General features: G+C 32.3%; 1 protein-coding gene across 3 annotated transcripts; it reads right to left on the bottom strand.

Annotated features, from left to right (window-relative positions):
- Positions 1–636: 636 nt before the first annotated feature.
- LOC115879656 lies at positions 637–15,479 on the bottom strand. 3 transcript variants are annotated; one of them, XM_030896569.1, is made up of 10 exons: positions 15,094–15,479; positions 14,933–15,036; positions 14,790–14,861; positions 11,922–12,115; positions 10,467–10,653; positions 4,435–4,702; positions 4,241–4,378; positions 3,199–3,340; positions 1,225–1,418; positions 637–1,175 (listed from the first exon to the last, which is right to left on the bottom strand). In XM_030896569.1, exons 1-10 carry the CDS (start codon positions 15,182–15,184, stop codon positions 898–900), a joined length of 1,668 nt encoding a protein of 555 aa, XP_030752429.1. In that variant the 5' UTR covers positions 15,185–15,479; the 3' UTR covers positions 637–897. The 3 variants fall into 3 exon arrangements, with proteins under 3 accessions (XP_030752429.1, XP_030752428.1, XP_030752430.1); XM_030896568.1 differs by lacking the exons at positions 637–1,175; positions 1,225–1,418; positions 3,199–3,340; positions 4,241–4,378; positions 4,435–4,702 and adding exons at positions 7,312–7,631; positions 7,688–7,926; positions 8,000–8,136; positions 9,938–10,101; positions 10,156–10,414; XM_030896570.1 differs by lacking the exons at positions 637–1,175; positions 1,225–1,418; positions 3,199–3,340; ... (1 more) ...; positions 4,435–4,702; positions 15,094–15,479 and adding exons at positions 7,312–7,631; positions 7,688–7,926; positions 8,000–8,136; positions 9,938–10,101; positions 10,156–10,414 and having other exon boundaries at positions 14,929–15,036.
- Positions 15,480–17,407: the final 1,928 nt, after the last annotated feature.

Below are 17,407 nucleotides of genomic sequence, written 5' to 3' on the forward strand. Positions count from 1 at the left end.
ATGCAGGCTCTATCGACTTAAGTACGTGTTGACAGGCAGGTTATTGAACACATGTTGCTTCTAGCATGTCGTTTTTTCAAATATGGGTTCCATATAAACGCGGCCAGAAGTATTTTCAATACTAAAACTGGTGATTGTCGACAACCGCCGAATTGTGTCTGGTATTTTCAATACGCCTATGATGGTTGCACATGTTGCAAAATCCGTGAATTTTTTATTTATTTTTTTATTTATATTTATATTTATTTATATTTTTTTTACCACTTGCCAAGTTTGTAGGGTGACCTTGATATGGTCGATGACCGCGGTTCGGATTCCGCATAAACAAACTAGACCCCATCCACATTATCCTTAGCAGCAAGACGTTAAACGCTAGACGTTAAACGCTAGACGTTAAACGCTAATTTAAGTTTGAACTTAGAAATTCTTTTAGGAAAAGTTTGGCTTTGTGAATTTTTAACCGTTTTTTAACTTTGTTATTTTTAACCGTTTTAAACAGTGTTATAAGCAATCACAAAGAATCAAACAGTATTTATAGACAGTAGGTATTATGCATAATAAAAACCATTATGAAATATACATATATATTCTTTTTATTTATTAATGTTAATAGTTTACAGTAAAATAAATGTTAAAATAAATATTTGAATTTGTACCTCTAATAAAATATTTTATAGTGCTAAATAATCTTTTGTAGTGTATGTAGTGCTTATAGTAGTATATGAGTAGTGCTTATACCTATCTAGACTAGAAAATATAAACAGTTATTTCATGAACATGTTTTACAATTTGTTTATAGCAGTAATTTCTAGGGGTTTTAATTTTTAATAGATACGAAACATATAGAAATATCTAATACAACTATATTACTTAAACGTTACTTTTGTCGTAAATAAACTAATCTTCATTTTCTGCAACCGGCGAAGTTGCTTTATCAACACCATCTATTCCCTCTTCGTTTTCTTTATTTCCATCTTCCTCATCTTCATCGTCTTTTGATCCATCAGCATCTTCTTCTTCTTCACTTTCGTTATTGACATCATCCGTAGCACCCACCTCCTCCCCAGTTTCTTCTGCATTGATATCAATTGTACCGGAAGTGTCAGTTTCCGTTCTGACAGAGAGAGCTTGATCGTCAACTTGATCTGGTTGTGCTTTTGTTCTATTTCCTCTGCCTAAAATGTCAACTTTACTACACAATTTGGGCGATGTCCAACAATATACCTTTCTTTCTGGATTTCTTTTTTAAATATGTAATGATCTCCGCTTCTGGGACATTGTAACCTGGCGGAAAGAAGTATTTGCAATCGAGCTCGCCAATGTCAACATCTCTACTCATATATGAAGGTCCAAGTTCCTCAAATTCGCCAAAAGCATCGGGATTGATTTTTGCAAGTTGGATTACAATTTTTTCTTCGCTAAAATCAAAATATTTATGAAAGAACTGTACTGGTTCATAGTTTTTGATAATTGGGATTATACAACTCTATAGAGAAATTAAAATAACTTTGGTTGCAAATCACAACACGACTACCAGCAAACTCCATAAGACGACGCATGGTGTCATTGATGACGTGCAACGAAAGTTGTTTTAATTTCCCCATATGTATATTTTTCCAATATAGAAGGATGTGATTAATAAGTGATAATCATTTAAGTGATTATCGCTTGGTGGTCATATTGTAATTGTCATTTTTTGAAATAATAACAGATATTAATTCAGAAGTCATTTCGTCTGGGTTCCACAAAATATCCCGTCAATTATTATTACAAAATGGCAAAATAAGAAGGATATATTATGTACTTTATTTCGTTGTATAATTTTTTCAATACAACTCGATGTTTCGGGATTATGATTACCTAATACTTTTGCCTGCCACTCAATGCGATACCGCCAACATTACGACTCCGAAGGAGGGGTAACGCATTTCGTGTCAGGTAAAAGTATTATTCGGTAATCCCGAAACATCTTGTGGTATTACTACATTCGATAATGAAACATAAAATAAAAAAAAAAATAATAAACTTTTTTAACTTTTTACGAATTTTGAGCTGCATGTTGGTTTTTAGCCTCTCAACTTCTATACAGTCACGTATACTTAAATATTTCGGTCACGTTATGAGGAGGGATACTGACTGTATGGAAAAACTTATTATACAGGGCAAGGTTCCGGAAAGAAGACCACGATGCCGCTCGCCCTCCCGATGGATAGACCAGCTATCAAAGATCACCCACAAGCCACTGCACACGCTTATACATGAAGCACAAGGCAGGGAATTATTAAGACAAACCTCACACATCACCTGACCTGATTACATTCCTCTTGTAGGAATAAAGACAGAGAGGGAGAGTTGGCTTTTACAAAAACGCCCGAAATTCGGATGCATGACTATACAGGGTGGTCCGAACTGTATTCCGGAAACATCGTCAGCATATTCCGCAGATAAAAGTAAGTAAAAAAGTTTGTATAAATGTATGCCATAAAATGCTTAAATTCGGAAATACAGGGTGTAGAAGTTTCATTTATAGGTACTTCGGTTTTTTCCAAATAATTTCTGAAGTACCAAGTCAATATTTGGGTGAAAATTGGTGTCTATATTTTCTCTTTACCATTTTCCAGATGTCAAAATTCAAGTACAAAATAACCTAGTTATTTAAGTTTGAAAATTTAAAAAGAATTTTTTTTTTAAATTTTGAGAGCTACCGGAATTTTTCTGTATTTGCATCCCTTTTATTGCCGTAACCATAGAGTAAAGCCGTAACTATGGTAATATCAGAGATTAAGAAATTATACCTTGGAAAAATTTGCGGTGAACACACAGTTCTAAAAAGTTTTCGAGAAATATACAGGGAAATTTAAAAGGAAATGCACGATTTTCAACATCTTTTTTTTAGCGAAAAAAACCTCATAGACGTGTTTCTGTGGTCGAAATATACCACCCTTGAAAATATTTGCACTTATTTAAGACTCACCCTGTATAACGCTATTGAGTATACTGATAATTAGAAGATATTCTTCAGAAGTTATATTCCAATTTAAAATATAAATTGAGACGCCTATACATTTCCAAAAGAAAATATATCCAATTTTTTTTTAAAGAAAATATTTACATGCAAAATTTGCTTTACATAATCTTAGTTATTTTTTATGGAACATATTTAGATTTAAATAATTTTAATGTAGAATGTAAACTTACTACGTTACTGGAGATGTTCTGCTTTCAAATTTGTCTGTTGTTTTGCCTAATAATTTTGCATCTCCTGGAATATCACTCGAAAAAAAGCCAAAACTCATTACCACACCGGGATATTTTTCAGAAAGATCAAATACATCTCTTGCTAAAACAACACATTTAGGATTTTAGTTACTTTATATCCAAAATACCGGGTGTGCGTCTCGAAAGTGGCTCACCCCTATAACTTTTTTATTTTTTCAGATAAAAAAAAAACAATATTTTGGTATATTACCTAGTATACGACATAAATTAGGATTGATTGGCGCAATCAATTGTTTTTGGTCACTTCCTGTTTCACCGGAAATGACTACAACTTTTGATTTTTAAATGGCATCCTCGGTATATTTCTACTTTATTTGATAGAAAATGACACTCTGAATAGAATGGCATATATGTCAACTTTTGACATTTTCGTTTAAAAAAAATCGTATTTTAAATATTAATCCAAAGTGCAATGGCGGTGTTAAAAACACTAATTTTCAATCAAGAAGGCTTAGAAAAATAGTTTTGATCGACTAATGTTTTTCGTGTCTTATAATGGCCGGTTAAAGGATGCCCATATCGTAAACATACGATTTGGGCATCAAGAACAAGAGTGGCTCATTAGATAATTTAGAAAAAAAACATTTTTTTACGAATAATTTGGTACCACACACTTGGCATTTCGAGTCAAATTGTCGTTCTGAACCGCATGTTACAATTTCAAATAAACCATATGCGAAAATGTCAAAAGTTGACATATCATATGTTATTCTATTCAGAGTGTCATTTTGTATCGAATAAAATAGATATACAAACCGAGGGTACCATTTGAAAATCAACAGCTCTAGTTGTAGTAATTTCTGATAAAACAGGAAGTGACCAAAAACAATTCATTGCGTTAATCAATCTTAATTTATGTCGTATACTAACATATTAAATCTCGTTTTTATCTGAAAAAATAAGAGAGTTATAGGGGTAAGCCACGTTTGACACGCGGTATATTTATATTTCATATTCATACTTTTAAAAGCATCATAAGCCACTGCAACATGAAGAGGAATCTCTTTGATGACTGGAATCTTTTTTGGATCACAAATATTCGGAAATAGTAGTTTTAATACTGCAGCCTTGCAGAGAGCATTTGATGGAGCCCAAATACCTAAATTATTTTGAACCAGTTTAGTATTTCAGAAATGCTAATTATTTTATATTTACCTAGCAACACTTGGTCAGGATTGTCTTCAACTTCCACTTTTCTCAATTTGAAAGCTGGCGATTTTTCATCTCCTGGCGGTTTTCTGCAGTTTCCATACACCATCTGCAATACTATGTCATCGATTTGGCCGGAAAGATTTTCGTTGGTTCGTCGAAGCAACAGAGCAAACGATATCTTGTTGTTAACAAAATCTTCGATAGTTCTTTTGGGAAATTTGTTTTCGGAGAAAAATAGTAACTCATCCAACATTCCCTCATTTAGGCGAACCTACAAAAAGTTAGTTTGTGTTGCTATTTATTAATATATTCCTAAATTTGAGTCTTGTTTGATGGTTTTGCTTCAAAGAAGTCTGAGATGTTTTTTGAGTTCTGAGTTCTCTGAGTAATATTTGATTTGAAATTGCTAAGAATGAATTTTTTGAAACAGAATCGTACCAAAGTGTAGAACTGCCATCAGTGGCGTCGCCAGATATTTTTTTCAGTGTGGGACTGTTGACGTGTTTTTTTGTACTGGGACCAGGTTTTATTCGGGTGGGCCAAATAATTTACCATATCATAGTTGTTGATTAGTTTTTATGAAAAGCTAAAAAAGGTGTAAATACCCTACAATAAAAAAAAACGACGTCAGGGGTGATGTGGAGGTGAAGATTGCTGTTAAGTAAACTTATATCGGGAATATTATCGATCGTCATTTCTAAGCCAACTGGGCGCATTTTTTTTTCGATCAGACGGTATAATTACAATCAAAAGATATTTATGCTGATTTAGCTTTTTTCAGAAAGTTGTATTTTTTTTAATTTCATTGTATTTAGATAATTGGACTTGAGACGGAAATCAAGTTGAATTTACTTTATTTCTTTAACTTCTTCGATCTCTATTTACAACTGTCGTTTTCGAACTTTTTAGATTAACCTACTGCTTTGCAACTTTTTTGACAACAAATATCTTCTATTTTTTAAGGATTCTATTAACTACGATTGACTACAAACATCAACAAACCATAAAAAGTAAACAATAAACTGAGAAAATTAAAGTTATTTTACATTAGTTGACCACAGATAAGGAAATAGATTATTGGGGCTTTTTGGTTTTACCTTATTAAGTAATTGTTATCAGGTAGTAATTGTTAATTTTGAAGTTTAACTTGATATAATGTCATTTTAACAGAACGTCAACGATTTTTGTAGACGTATCTGTTTTAAAAAACTAAAGTGTTCTCGAATAGTTGAATTTAAATATTTCAAATAGTTTTTTCTTTATTTTTTGTATTTTTTTGCTTCCGACGACGGAAAGAGATAAACTTTCCGAAACTTTAAGCGTTTTTTCCACGGTCCACCCAGCCCCACCTCTCAGCGACGCCACTGGCTGCCATGCCAACATTGGAAAATATTTTATGCAAAATTTACACTCCGTCTCTACTTTAGGAGCCCTGTGTTTAAATCTCCCACTATGTTTATTTTATTTTTGTGTTTTGTTTTTTATTTTTTGTTCCTCTTAGGTTTTATTGACAAATATTTGCCGGACACGTCAACCTCATCTCAGTGTTGTTTTAATATATAAAATGTGAACGTGTGTGGTGTGATTTCAATTGTATTTTAGTAAGTTACCTTTTTATTATTTATTTGGGTTCTTTCCTCTTAGATCTGATGATGATTGTATGAGCGAAACACGTGGTACATGGCTTAGGTTTAATATACAGGTATGAGACCGGGACTTTGAGTATTTTTTATTAATCTAGTAACACTACTAAGGAAAATAAAAAAAAATCTACGAAACTATTTAAATTTCAGAATTCCATCCTTGATAATATTAAATCATCACTTATACTGCATCGTAGTAAACCACTTCTTTATACAGGATCGGGCAATAATGCGAAGGGCATCTGTAGCTCTTAGAATAAAAAACTTGGAAATTTTGTTTAAGTGCTAACCTAAAGTATGTACTAGGATGTATTTCAGGAAAATATTTTAACTTCTACTACCCTGTAGAAGTTTGGTTTGGGTTTGTTTTTCAAAAAAGTGTGAGTGGATCGGGATGATTTTTTTTAAACGGAACCAGATCACTTTACATAATCCTAAGATAAAATCGATCTTAGGATCGATATAAATAAATAAAAAATATATTTTTTTAGCTTTTCTTAAAAAAAATATTAAAAATACAAGAACTGTCCTGAAATCAAAACTATATTACGTATTGACGTTAGATGGTCTGGTTTGGTAGATGGTCTGGTCTTGTATTATCATACTCCCCATATATATTTCAAAAATTAAAAAATGATAATGAAAGAGTTTTTCAATACACACGAATGACTCAAAAGACCTTTAAATATATTTTTGAAAAAGTGGAATATAGATTAATCAAAAATTGATGCAATCATAAGCAACTTATACTTCTGGAAGAGAGGGTTTTTATTACTTTAAGGTTGTCCCAAATAGGTGTATTTTTCAAATACTGTCGCTATAAGTAAATCCTTATCCATATTCAAACGCCGTCGGCGCGTGCAAAAGCAGAAATAAATTAAATTTTCGTTCTGGTAAAAGCGAGAACGCAGATGAACGCTGTAGCTACCTGCTTTAACTGTAAATTAAACGATTTGACAACACGCTTTAATTTTTCAAGCTTATAAGCGCGAGACGGCGCTGGTTGCCGGTAAGCGGAAACCTGCCTCCATTATGTTTATACCCTTACTGTCAAGTTAACAGAGAAACAGAGATGTAGGAGATGCCTTAGAAGAACTGCCAACTTCTCGACACAAACGAGTCTGGATATTTTTTTAAGGGAGATATCGGTTGAGATCGACAACAAAAGACTTTTTACATAACAAGTAAATGTTTACTTAAATGTTATGATACTTAAAATATAAAATAAACTACAATGTAAGGATTCTCAAATGGCTCTTGCAAATTTTATAGAAATACATTAGTGAAGTTATTTTGCATATACAAATATAAAAATTTAAGTGGCAGCTTGTTCCTCTATAGGCGGCATTGGTGGTTCTTCATTTTGAATGGGAGGATCTACAACTGGATCGCCCTGATCAGCTTGATCGGCTTTAGGAACTTCTTCAATTTTAGGACCTTCATCAACTTTAGGGCTTTCACCCACGTTTTCTCCTTGATCAATTTCACTCTCTGATTGCTCTATATTCTCTCCAGAAATTACTTCACCGCTTATCTCTTTTCCTTCTATTTCTTCATCTTAAAATATCGATAATTTAGTTTTATTATTGAAAAATAAAACAACAAAAAAGCACCTTCTACGCCTTCTCCAAGATTTTCCTCAGCTGTCGGTGCCTCATCGATTACATCCTCCATTTCTTTTTCTTCCTCGTCATCCTCTTCTATTTCATCCTCATAACCTTCGGGGAAAAATCTTTCACATTCTGCTTTGCCTTCCTTCACATTAGGAGACATGTATATCGGATCCAGTTGGGCAAAGGCAAAAATGCACTCGCTTTTTCGCTTCGATACCTGGAGAACTAGTTTTTCCGAGCTGTAAATAATGTAGAGTTGGAATAAAAAAATGGAGATTTTTTCGAATAGAAAGGAGCTTAGAAAAGGTTTACAAAGTTCGGTTAGCAGCCTCCAGTTTCTCTAATTGTTTCAATGATTTTGCTATTAATCGAGTATCTTCTGCATTTTCGGTGCTAAAGAATCCTCGTTTCATAATCTCGTTTGGGAATTGGTGCATAATTGGAAACACCTAGCAAAAAAGGAGTATTTTATGATCAAAAACGATTATAATTGGAGTATGCATTCCTGTGTCAGTTATATTGTAGTTTAGATTTAATGACGAAGTACAGTATGTGATATTTAAGACGCGTTAAATCAATTATGATAGGAGTGTCTACAGGATGGCCCACTATCTCTAAATTGGTCTACATAAGGGTCTACTGAGATTTTTACTCTTTAGTTCCGAGTAAATTCATATTATTTATTTGGAACTAAAGAGTAAAAATCTCAGTCGGTTGAAATGTTGTTGAATACGTGGTACATATTTAGATAGTAGCTACTAGTATTAATTGCTAAGAAATGGCGACCAGGAAATGGAAAACCCTTTATTTAAAAAATTGTGGATGTTTCGACGTATATTCTCGTCTTTCTCAAGACTGCATTGCAGAGAAAAAACCTACCTACTTAGACTATTAACTAAACTAACTTTTTAAGTCGGTCTTTTTATAGCTTGATTTTCATGCATCCGTTGTCCGACGATACGATGATACGATACTAATTTTATTGGTTGAGTTTAAAGGCTTCGATTGGTTAAGCGTTTCTAACCAATCGAAGTCTTTAGATTCAACCAATAAAATTAATATCGTGTCATCGTATCGTTGGTCAACGGATGCATGCAAATCAAGCTTAAGTAGTCTACCGATGAGCCTAAAATAACTCTTTTTATGCTCATCGGTAGGAGACTATACGTCTTGGTGTAATCTCGGTCTCGGAATATTTATATCATAAGTTAATACGGTTCAAATTTGTGTAAAGAAAGTTTTTAATGTAAATTGTTTGATGTATAAAAGTTAAAACAATATTCTATACATAAAAAATAAAACGTTTTTAAGTTATTTAAGATTTAGTTTTACAACGTATATTTTTCTTGATTTTATCTAGCTTCCTTTGACATTAGTGTCAAACAGTCAGACAATTTATTTCCATCTGTCAGAAAACGAATTATTTTAATTTCCTATATTATAAATGCTGCCTGCCGTAAGAGTTTAATAAGTGTATTTATAAAAATGTATCTCGTATTTTCGCTCTTTAGTGATATCTAATAGTTCATATTATTAATAATATACCGTATGATAAAAAAAAGCGCAAAGTTGGCTTGTAAATGATGATCGATGACATACTGCTTTTTGAACGAAGTGTTACAATATGACATGGCCAGATCTATTATTTGACGTTTAAAGTCATAGGCATAGGTTAAAATCAAAAAAATATACGCTTTAAAACTAAATCTTAAATAACTTAAAACGATTTTTAAATATTTCTTTTCTCAGAAACGGTTTATGTTAGGTATAGAGTGTTTAATACCAAAATTACTTTACTTTACTTACTTTAATAAAATTTTACAGAGAATTAAGTATGTAATAAAAAATGGAGGTACCCATTTAAAATAAGAAAGTTGCTGTCGACTTCCGGTATTTACGGAAGTGCCGCCATATTGAAAATATTTTCAATCAATAGATCTAGTTGTGAAACAATGATGTGCAAAAAATGTCCAATCTAGATATTGTAGTTTTCTATAAACTTTTAATGGACGCTCAGCCTGGGACACCCTGTATATCGTGCAGAGCCCAATTATAAGCCTTTAACCACAATACGTTAAGTACCATACGATCGAAAAAAAAACGGCGTCAGAGATAAATCGGAAATGAAGATCGCTGTCATTTTGTACGTAAAATTATAGGGGAAACGTCATCGATCGTCATTTTCAAGCCAACTGGACGCCATTTTTCTTCGATTATACAATATTTATTTGTTATAATTTTTGTTTCTACCTCATCTTTTTTGTTCAGAGGAAAAACTACAGCGATATGCTCCGGTTCCGGTTCTGGATCGGGAATATGGAACTCTTGAGTGACTTTTGGGAAGAACAATTTCAAAGCAGTTGCTCGTACCTCCGGCGTCGGAGGTACCCATATACCATTTTTTTCTTTTACAGCTGAAAGTAATTTTGTTTTGTATTATTTTTTCTTATTTATTTCTCTATTTCTACGTTGCCCTTCAATATCTTCTTCGACAAAAATAAGACTTCGGGCGACACATTCTGGATCGCCCGGAGGATGTTTTGAGCTACCGTAGACCATTGTGAGGATAGCGTCATCTATGTCCTCAATGTCTGCTCTAGCAGCTACTTTCAACAATAAAAATGCGCTTTTTTCGGCTAGCAAGTCCTCTAGATAATCCTCCGGAAATTCTTCATCGTATTTTGCAAAATAACAAAGTTCTTGAAGGATATTTTCATCTAGTTGAACCTGAGTTTTACGAAGAGTTTAAAGAAAAATATGTGAAAATAGTTTCTTGTACCTTTTCAGTTTGTTGAAGGACAAGGCCAGCCTCGTCCAATATATCGTGTAAAACTTCTTTATATTTATCCTTTGCGGATGGAAAGATCAGAACTATGCCAAAATTTGGCACGTTGGTCAGTATAGTATCACATTCTTTCGTCCTTCTTTCGAGTAGTTCCTTTGCTATTTTCCTCTCTTCTTTTTCTCTAAAACATCAAAATACAGGGTGATTTCTGTAAGTCGGTCATGCTTTTGGGGAATGATGAGGGACGTCGAAATATTAATTTTGATATAGGACACTATGGGTCGGAAATACCTCTTACGCTTAAATATACAGGGTGTTAAATTAAGTTTTTAAAGATATTCTTTAATAATTTTTTAACAGTTGAAGCTATCGTTATAAAATTAAGAAAGACACTTTAAATGTAAAAGGAAGAGGTTTTAGTTTCAATCAGTGGCGTAGATGTGATAAGCATCAGGTAATTTTTTCAAAAAAAATAGTACGCCACTGATAATGATAAAAATTTCAGAGTTTTTTATTTACTCCGTTTATTTTCAAGAAAAAATGTCTCTTGCAACTTTCTCCTATCTAATGCCATTTTGTCACAATTTAAAAATAAATATATTTTTTAATGCGAACCTTAAATATGCGAATTACTAAGTGTAACAATTTTATTATTAATGATAAAAAATGTCTAATTTAAATTTATAATTTTTTAAAAATTTATTTAAGGAGCTAATAGTAAAAACTACCAAAGTTACTCAAGGTGTGTAACTCTAACCTTGGCCTATTTAAATTCACATCTAAGTGATAAAGGGAGCTAAAGATGCACATAACACATACTATGTTATGTATGTATGTTAATTTATGCCCTTTATAATTTATAACCATAAAACAGACGAATGATCGCCAACGTGCGGCATAGCATATGGCACTCAAAGAAGAAGATTAATAATTTTATTTATTTTTAAATTGTGACAATATGGTGTAAGTGTAGTTGGAAATAAACCGAGTAAATAAAAAAACTATGAAATTTTTATTTTTCAGTAGCGTACTATTTTTTTTTAATTACCCGATGCGTATCTCATCTACGCCACTGGTTGAAACTAAAACCTCTCCTTTTTACATTTAATGTGTCTCTGTTAGGTAGATTCCTAAATAAAATTTTATAACAATACCTTCCACTGTTAAAAAAAATAGAATCTTTAGTTTTGGCCCGCCTGTAGTTACGCCAATGGGCGTGTGCTGCCAACAGTAGTAGGAGAGCAGTAAAATCACACATGGTTAATAAAACTCATTCGCAACAACTAAACTTTTTACTTTGTTGTACTATTGTTATTGCGGTGTGGACAATTTGTCTCAAGTTTGTCTTGTCAGAAGTCTCCATTTTTTGTGACAAGTTTGTCTTATCTTTGTCTCAAAATCGTGTTTAATTTTTGTCGCCATGGTCTGGACCCGGCATTAGACTATTACCTTATTTCGCGTTGAATGGATTCAGCGGCATCATATCTAACACGTTCCTCATCGGAGAGATCAGTAACTTCCATAGGAGTTCTATCCGTAGACTGTCCATCCTGGGCCAGTTGTTCTTTTTTCAGTTCTTCAGTAATTAATCGGGTCAGTTTCGGAGCATCGGCTCCAAACATCATATTAACCATTTTTCCTTTCTGAAAAATAAATATGTAAAATTAATAGATCGATAGGTATAAAAATTATAAGAAATACTAAATACTGAAACTAGTTATACTGAAGTTCTAGTAAATAAATACAGGGTGGCGCCACTTATACGCCGAAAGCTCCAAGGAGAACGGTAGATTATATCGAAATGAAATTTTGGCAGCATATTATGTAGATTAAATGAAAGCATTTTATAAAAATACTAGCGTGTACCCGCGACTTCGTTCGCGTCGAATTAATCATTTGTAATGGTGATGATAAAGCAAAGCAATAATTTCCATTGACATACAAACTGGATAAAATTTTCTCACATTTATGTCAGCACGAGAAAAAAACAATATGGCAATTTTATTATATAACTTGGTAATATTTGACGGGTAGTTTCATCTCGTTGGAATTTGACTTTCGGAAAATTCGTTTGCCAAAAACAAGCTTTTTACGCCAAACAGTTTAAGCAGAATCGTGGTTAATCAATTACCCAACTTTTTTGGAACACTCTGTGTGATTTAAAAAAAAATCAAAATATGTAAAAAAACCAAATAAATTATGCTTGTCCAAGCGTTTTCCCGCAAGACTAACCGTTTTTTAAATAACAAATATTGCAATATTTGAGGCGTTTTTACCCTCTTGGAATTTGAGATTCGAGAAATCCCTCCTTATCGAACCTCTACACCCCACAGACAATCCGTTTACCAAAAATCAGCTTTAAATGTCAAGCAGTTTAAGCAGAATCGTGATTACTCAATGGTCATATTTTATGAAACACCCTGTATAAATTTATAAAAAAATCTTACAATATGTAAAACAACAAAATAAAATATACGTGTTTAAGAGTTTTTCCGAAAAACCGGTTTTTAAATAAAAAATATTTTAATATTCGAGAGATAGTTTCACCCCCTTAGAATTCGAGTTTCGAAAAATCCCTTCTCATCGAACCTCTACACCCTAAAGTCAATCTGTTTTCCAAAAATCAGCTTTTTACGTCAAGCGCTTTAAGCAGGATCCTGATTAATCAATGACCAGATTTTTCGAAACACCCTGTATACATTTTTAAAAAATCTTAAAATATGTAAAAAACCAAAATAAATATACGTGTTAATAGCGTTTTTTAAATAAAAAATATAGTAATATTTGAGGGGTGGTTACACCCTCTTGAAACTGGAATTTCGAAAAATCCCTTCTTATCGAACCTCTACACCCTAGAATCAACCTGTATGCCAAAATTGAGCTTCTTACGTTGAGTGGTTTGAGCAGGATCGTGATTAATCAGTATGTCAGTCACATAAGGATTTTATATATTAGTATAGATATAGAATTATACAAGGTGTCCCCAAAAAAGTTACACATCAAAGTTATGTTTTTTTCTAATGGAACACCCTATATATTAATTGATTTTCGGATTCTAGGAAAAAAATAAAAGTGAGTTTTATTGAAGAAGCATATACCTAAAATCTAAGGATTTTGACATATTTCACATTTTGAAAAAATGATGAGTAAATTTTAAATTTCGATAACAGCTACCCAAATTTTAGTTAACCTTGTATAGCCTGATATTATAATTATAGTAACCATTTTATGCTAAACCAAATTGAAATTTGGCCAGAAAAGTTATACAGGGTCAGACAAAATTAATAAGGAACATTAATCACTTTAAAAGCAAGTTACTCCTTTATTTTAAATAGAACACCCAGTATATTTTTCCGGTGTTCAATGGGGAATTTTTATTATTATTAAGGTTCAATGGGGAATTTTTATTATTTTAATATTATTAAGGTTGCCTACCCCCCAGACAAAGATTTTCCTAGATATTTTAATTTTTATGATTTTGCGTCAGTATATCTTTATTATTTGAAAAAATCTAGGGTGGCTGTGTGATATACCTTTTGTTAATTTAACAAAAATTAATGATTGTAGAGAAAAATACTCAACGATAACAAAAAGATACACGTTTAAAACATATTTTAATTATTACAGAATTAAAACTAGATATAAACCTATAATTATGTGACAAAAATTAGCTAGATGAAATCAAATGCTCAAAACGCTTCCTTTCCTGTTAACTGCATAAAATGATGAAGCTTCATTATTTCTTACACCGATTTGATCCATAACAAAAATGCATAGACGAAAATGGATTCAAGCAGTTCGACGAAACAAGTGAGTAAACAAAGTGCTCGTTCCATAATCAAAAAGTTATATATAAATAGACATATACTATGAGAGGATGAAATATAATTTGTGCAATATTAATGGTATACTTTTTTAATCAACTAGTGATTAAATGTTTTATGAACATCTAAAATTATAATTATGTACCTTTAAAAAAATTCGTTATAGCCGAAATAGCTCCAATTATGCCCTACTAGCAAAACCGGTGATAAAACTATGCTCGCTACCGTAGTTAAACTCATCTATTTTTTTTAGCTGGAATAATAAATTATAATGCAAGTTAGACCTTCTGAAGATATCAAAATATTTTTTATTTTTTTTAGAATTCCCACAAATTATACTTTCTAACACTTTTAGAATAATTATATACTAATTTTTTCGTTTACTCGCCATTTAAGCCGTGTATTTGTATGTATTCGTTATTTACGATATTCTCCGGCGGTGGCAGCACCGGCGGAGAATGCACCAAGCGTATACTATAATTAATTTACTCACCGATATAAACATCCAAGTAGGTTCACTTTTATTTCGAAATCTGGATAAGCGTGAAATGCCATCTGCCTTTGCCTGTAAAAATATTTTCTATGAATTACATTCTTAAAACCTAACAAGGCTAGGGAAAATAATTGCTTACTTACTACAGCTAAAATTAAAAGGTCGCCTCCCAATTCCAGTTTAATTTTCTTCAAGTTTGCCTGCATTCCCAAACAAGGTCCGCACCATTCGGAATAAATATCTACAACTAAAGTTTATTTCTTAGACAATGCAATACTTTTACAGACATCTTCGAAATATTTACCGATAAGTCCATCTCTTTGTATAAGTTTTTCCCATTCTTCGTCATTATTCACTTCTATTTGCAGCTGAACTGCCTGTCCCTTTTTCGCCATTTCACTTGCATTTGACTGAAACTGACTGAACGTCTATCATTGGCATATGCCTGTTAAATGTAACTATGGAAACTTCAGATATTGATAAAATATTTATAACCCTTGTATTCTTGTTATTGCTGTATGTGTTTAGTATCGGATAGTTCGGAATATGCTTGTAATATATGCTAAACAATGAAACTGGATTCGTAACATGAGTTATCTCTATTTCGAAAAATCTTAAATGGTAAACTTTTGATCTGGACTTTTTCTAATTCTCCATTTAATAAAAATATAAGGTTATCTAAAAATAGGGTTTTTCTTAAATCGTCTTTCATGCTTTCTGTTTTTTCTGAAAGATTGTCTGCTCTTATATCAGTCTCCTAAAATAATAAAAAATAATAATAAGTAGTGATGAGCAGTGATGAGTAGTGATGAGCAAATGAAAGACCAAGACCAAGACTTTCTAGGTCTTGGGCTTGATCTTGTAGCTAATAAGTAGTCTTTGTCTTGGTGTTAGTCTTGCAGGGTCCAGTCTTGGTTTTGGCATCTGTCTGTCTACAAGAATCTTGCAAGTCTTGCATTATTTTAAAAATATTTTTAATAGATGCACTTTCTTCATAGAAAATCTCTAATTAAATAATATTTTTAGTAATTTAATGCAAATAAAAAAAAACTCTTTAAAGAAAGAAATTTCTAATTAATTAGAACAATAATTTTGAAGAAATATGTAATTTTTAATATCACATTAAACGTGAAAAAAATGTAAAATGCTTGGTCTTGGTCTTGCGGAAGTCTTTCACTGGTTGGTCTTGGTCTTGGCCATGCAGATCCAATGTTACTCTTGGTCTTGCTAGTTCTGCCAGTCAAATTTTCTGCTAGTCAATTCTGCTAGTCTTGTGATGAGAGAGACTGATCTTGGTCTTGTTCTGGCATAAAAAGCAAGACTAAAATCAGTTTCTCTCATCATCATAAAAAAGTAGCAAAAATATCAATTGAAGTAAAACCAACTATCTTTTTAGATATCAAAACCAAATCAGCACTTCAGATATAGCGGGTGTTTCTCAAAAGTGGCTCACCGCTATAACTTTTTTATTTCTTTAGATAAAAAAATGAAATTTGGTATGTTAATATATGATATAAATTAGGATCGATTTCGGTCACTTCCAGTTTGACCAGAAATATTTACCTAACATTACGTACCAAAACTTTTGCAAAATAAGAAAAAATATTTTTGTGTTATTGAAAAGTTCATGCCATATCAATCAGTTCAGTATATATAGGCCCAATAAAAATCATTTTGACATATTTTATGATATATAAAATTAACACTCTTTCTACTATTTTTAGCTTATGAATCAAATTTTAAAAATAGTCAGGGACTTTTATTAATCTTTTATATGTCCATTTTTCAGAATTTTAAGAAGACTGCACACAATTCCATGACCAAATTCAATAAAATATGGAGAGATTCCGCCGTTTCAATTAGCAACAAACTAAGACTACTAAGAGCCCTAATTTTCCCCATTGCCACTTATGCCTCGGAGAGCTGGACATTGAAGGTGGCAATGCGACGTAAAATCGATGCTTTTAAAATGTGGTGTTATAGACGGATTCTGCGAATACCGTACACAGCTCACCGTACAAACATTTCAATTTTCGAACAACTGAATATCGAACCTAGACTGTCAACATCAATAAATCAATCATATTTAAGATACTTTGGCCACATATGGAACACCAATGGCCTAGAAAAACTAATTTTGGAGGGAAAAGTGAACGGGAAACGTCCTAGAGGGAGGTCTCCAAAATCGTTGGGTAGACCAAATAAGACGATAATAGGTAATAGTGTCAAAGAGCCAGTACTGCTGCGCAAGACAGAACAACATGGAAAGGCACAATGACATACGAGATATCATAATGCCGCCATACTCTCATAGAGTAATAGGAAGGAGAAGGAGGAGGACCAAACCCAGAAACACGATTATGAAGGTTTTTTCGCAAAAAATTTTGAAAATATGAAATTTTGTGATAAAAAGAATTTGGATTTTTTTTAGTTTTTAGTTAAAACATTATTTCTTGATAGAATGATAACATGTGGCTTAAAGTTACAAGAAAGAAAATCTAGAAAAGATCCAATGGTTCTCAAAATTTAAGCAAAAATCATTTTTTTTTGGAAATTTTGCATCCCTGATAATATTCGTAATTATTCAAGACTCATTCTGTGTAACATTGTTTTATAAT

Source organism: Sitophilus oryzae, unplaced genomic scaffold, assembly GCF_002938485.1.
Source record: "Sitophilus oryzae breed Bouriz unplaced genomic scaffold, Soryzae_2.0 scaffold_1583_pilon_pilon, whole genome shotgun sequence".
Taxonomy (NCBI): Eukaryota; Metazoa; Arthropoda; class Insecta; order Coleoptera; family Curculionidae; genus Sitophilus; species Sitophilus oryzae.

Excerpts from the sequence above, each read along its gene's own strand:
- LOC115879656 (XM_030896568.1), bottom strand. The coding sequence starts at position 15,184 with ATGGCGAAAAAGGGACAGGCAGTTCAGCTGCAAATAGAAGTGAATAAT. Across the intron at positions 10,102-10,155 it reads AGAAGATATTGAAGGGCAAC|CTGTAAAAGAAAAAAATGGT; the intron begins GTAGAAATAGAG and ends AATTACTTTCAG. Across the intron at positions 7,927-7,999 it reads GAGGCTGCTAACCGAACTTT|CTCGGAAAAACTAGTTCTCC; the intron begins GTAAACCTTTTC and ends CATTATTTACAG.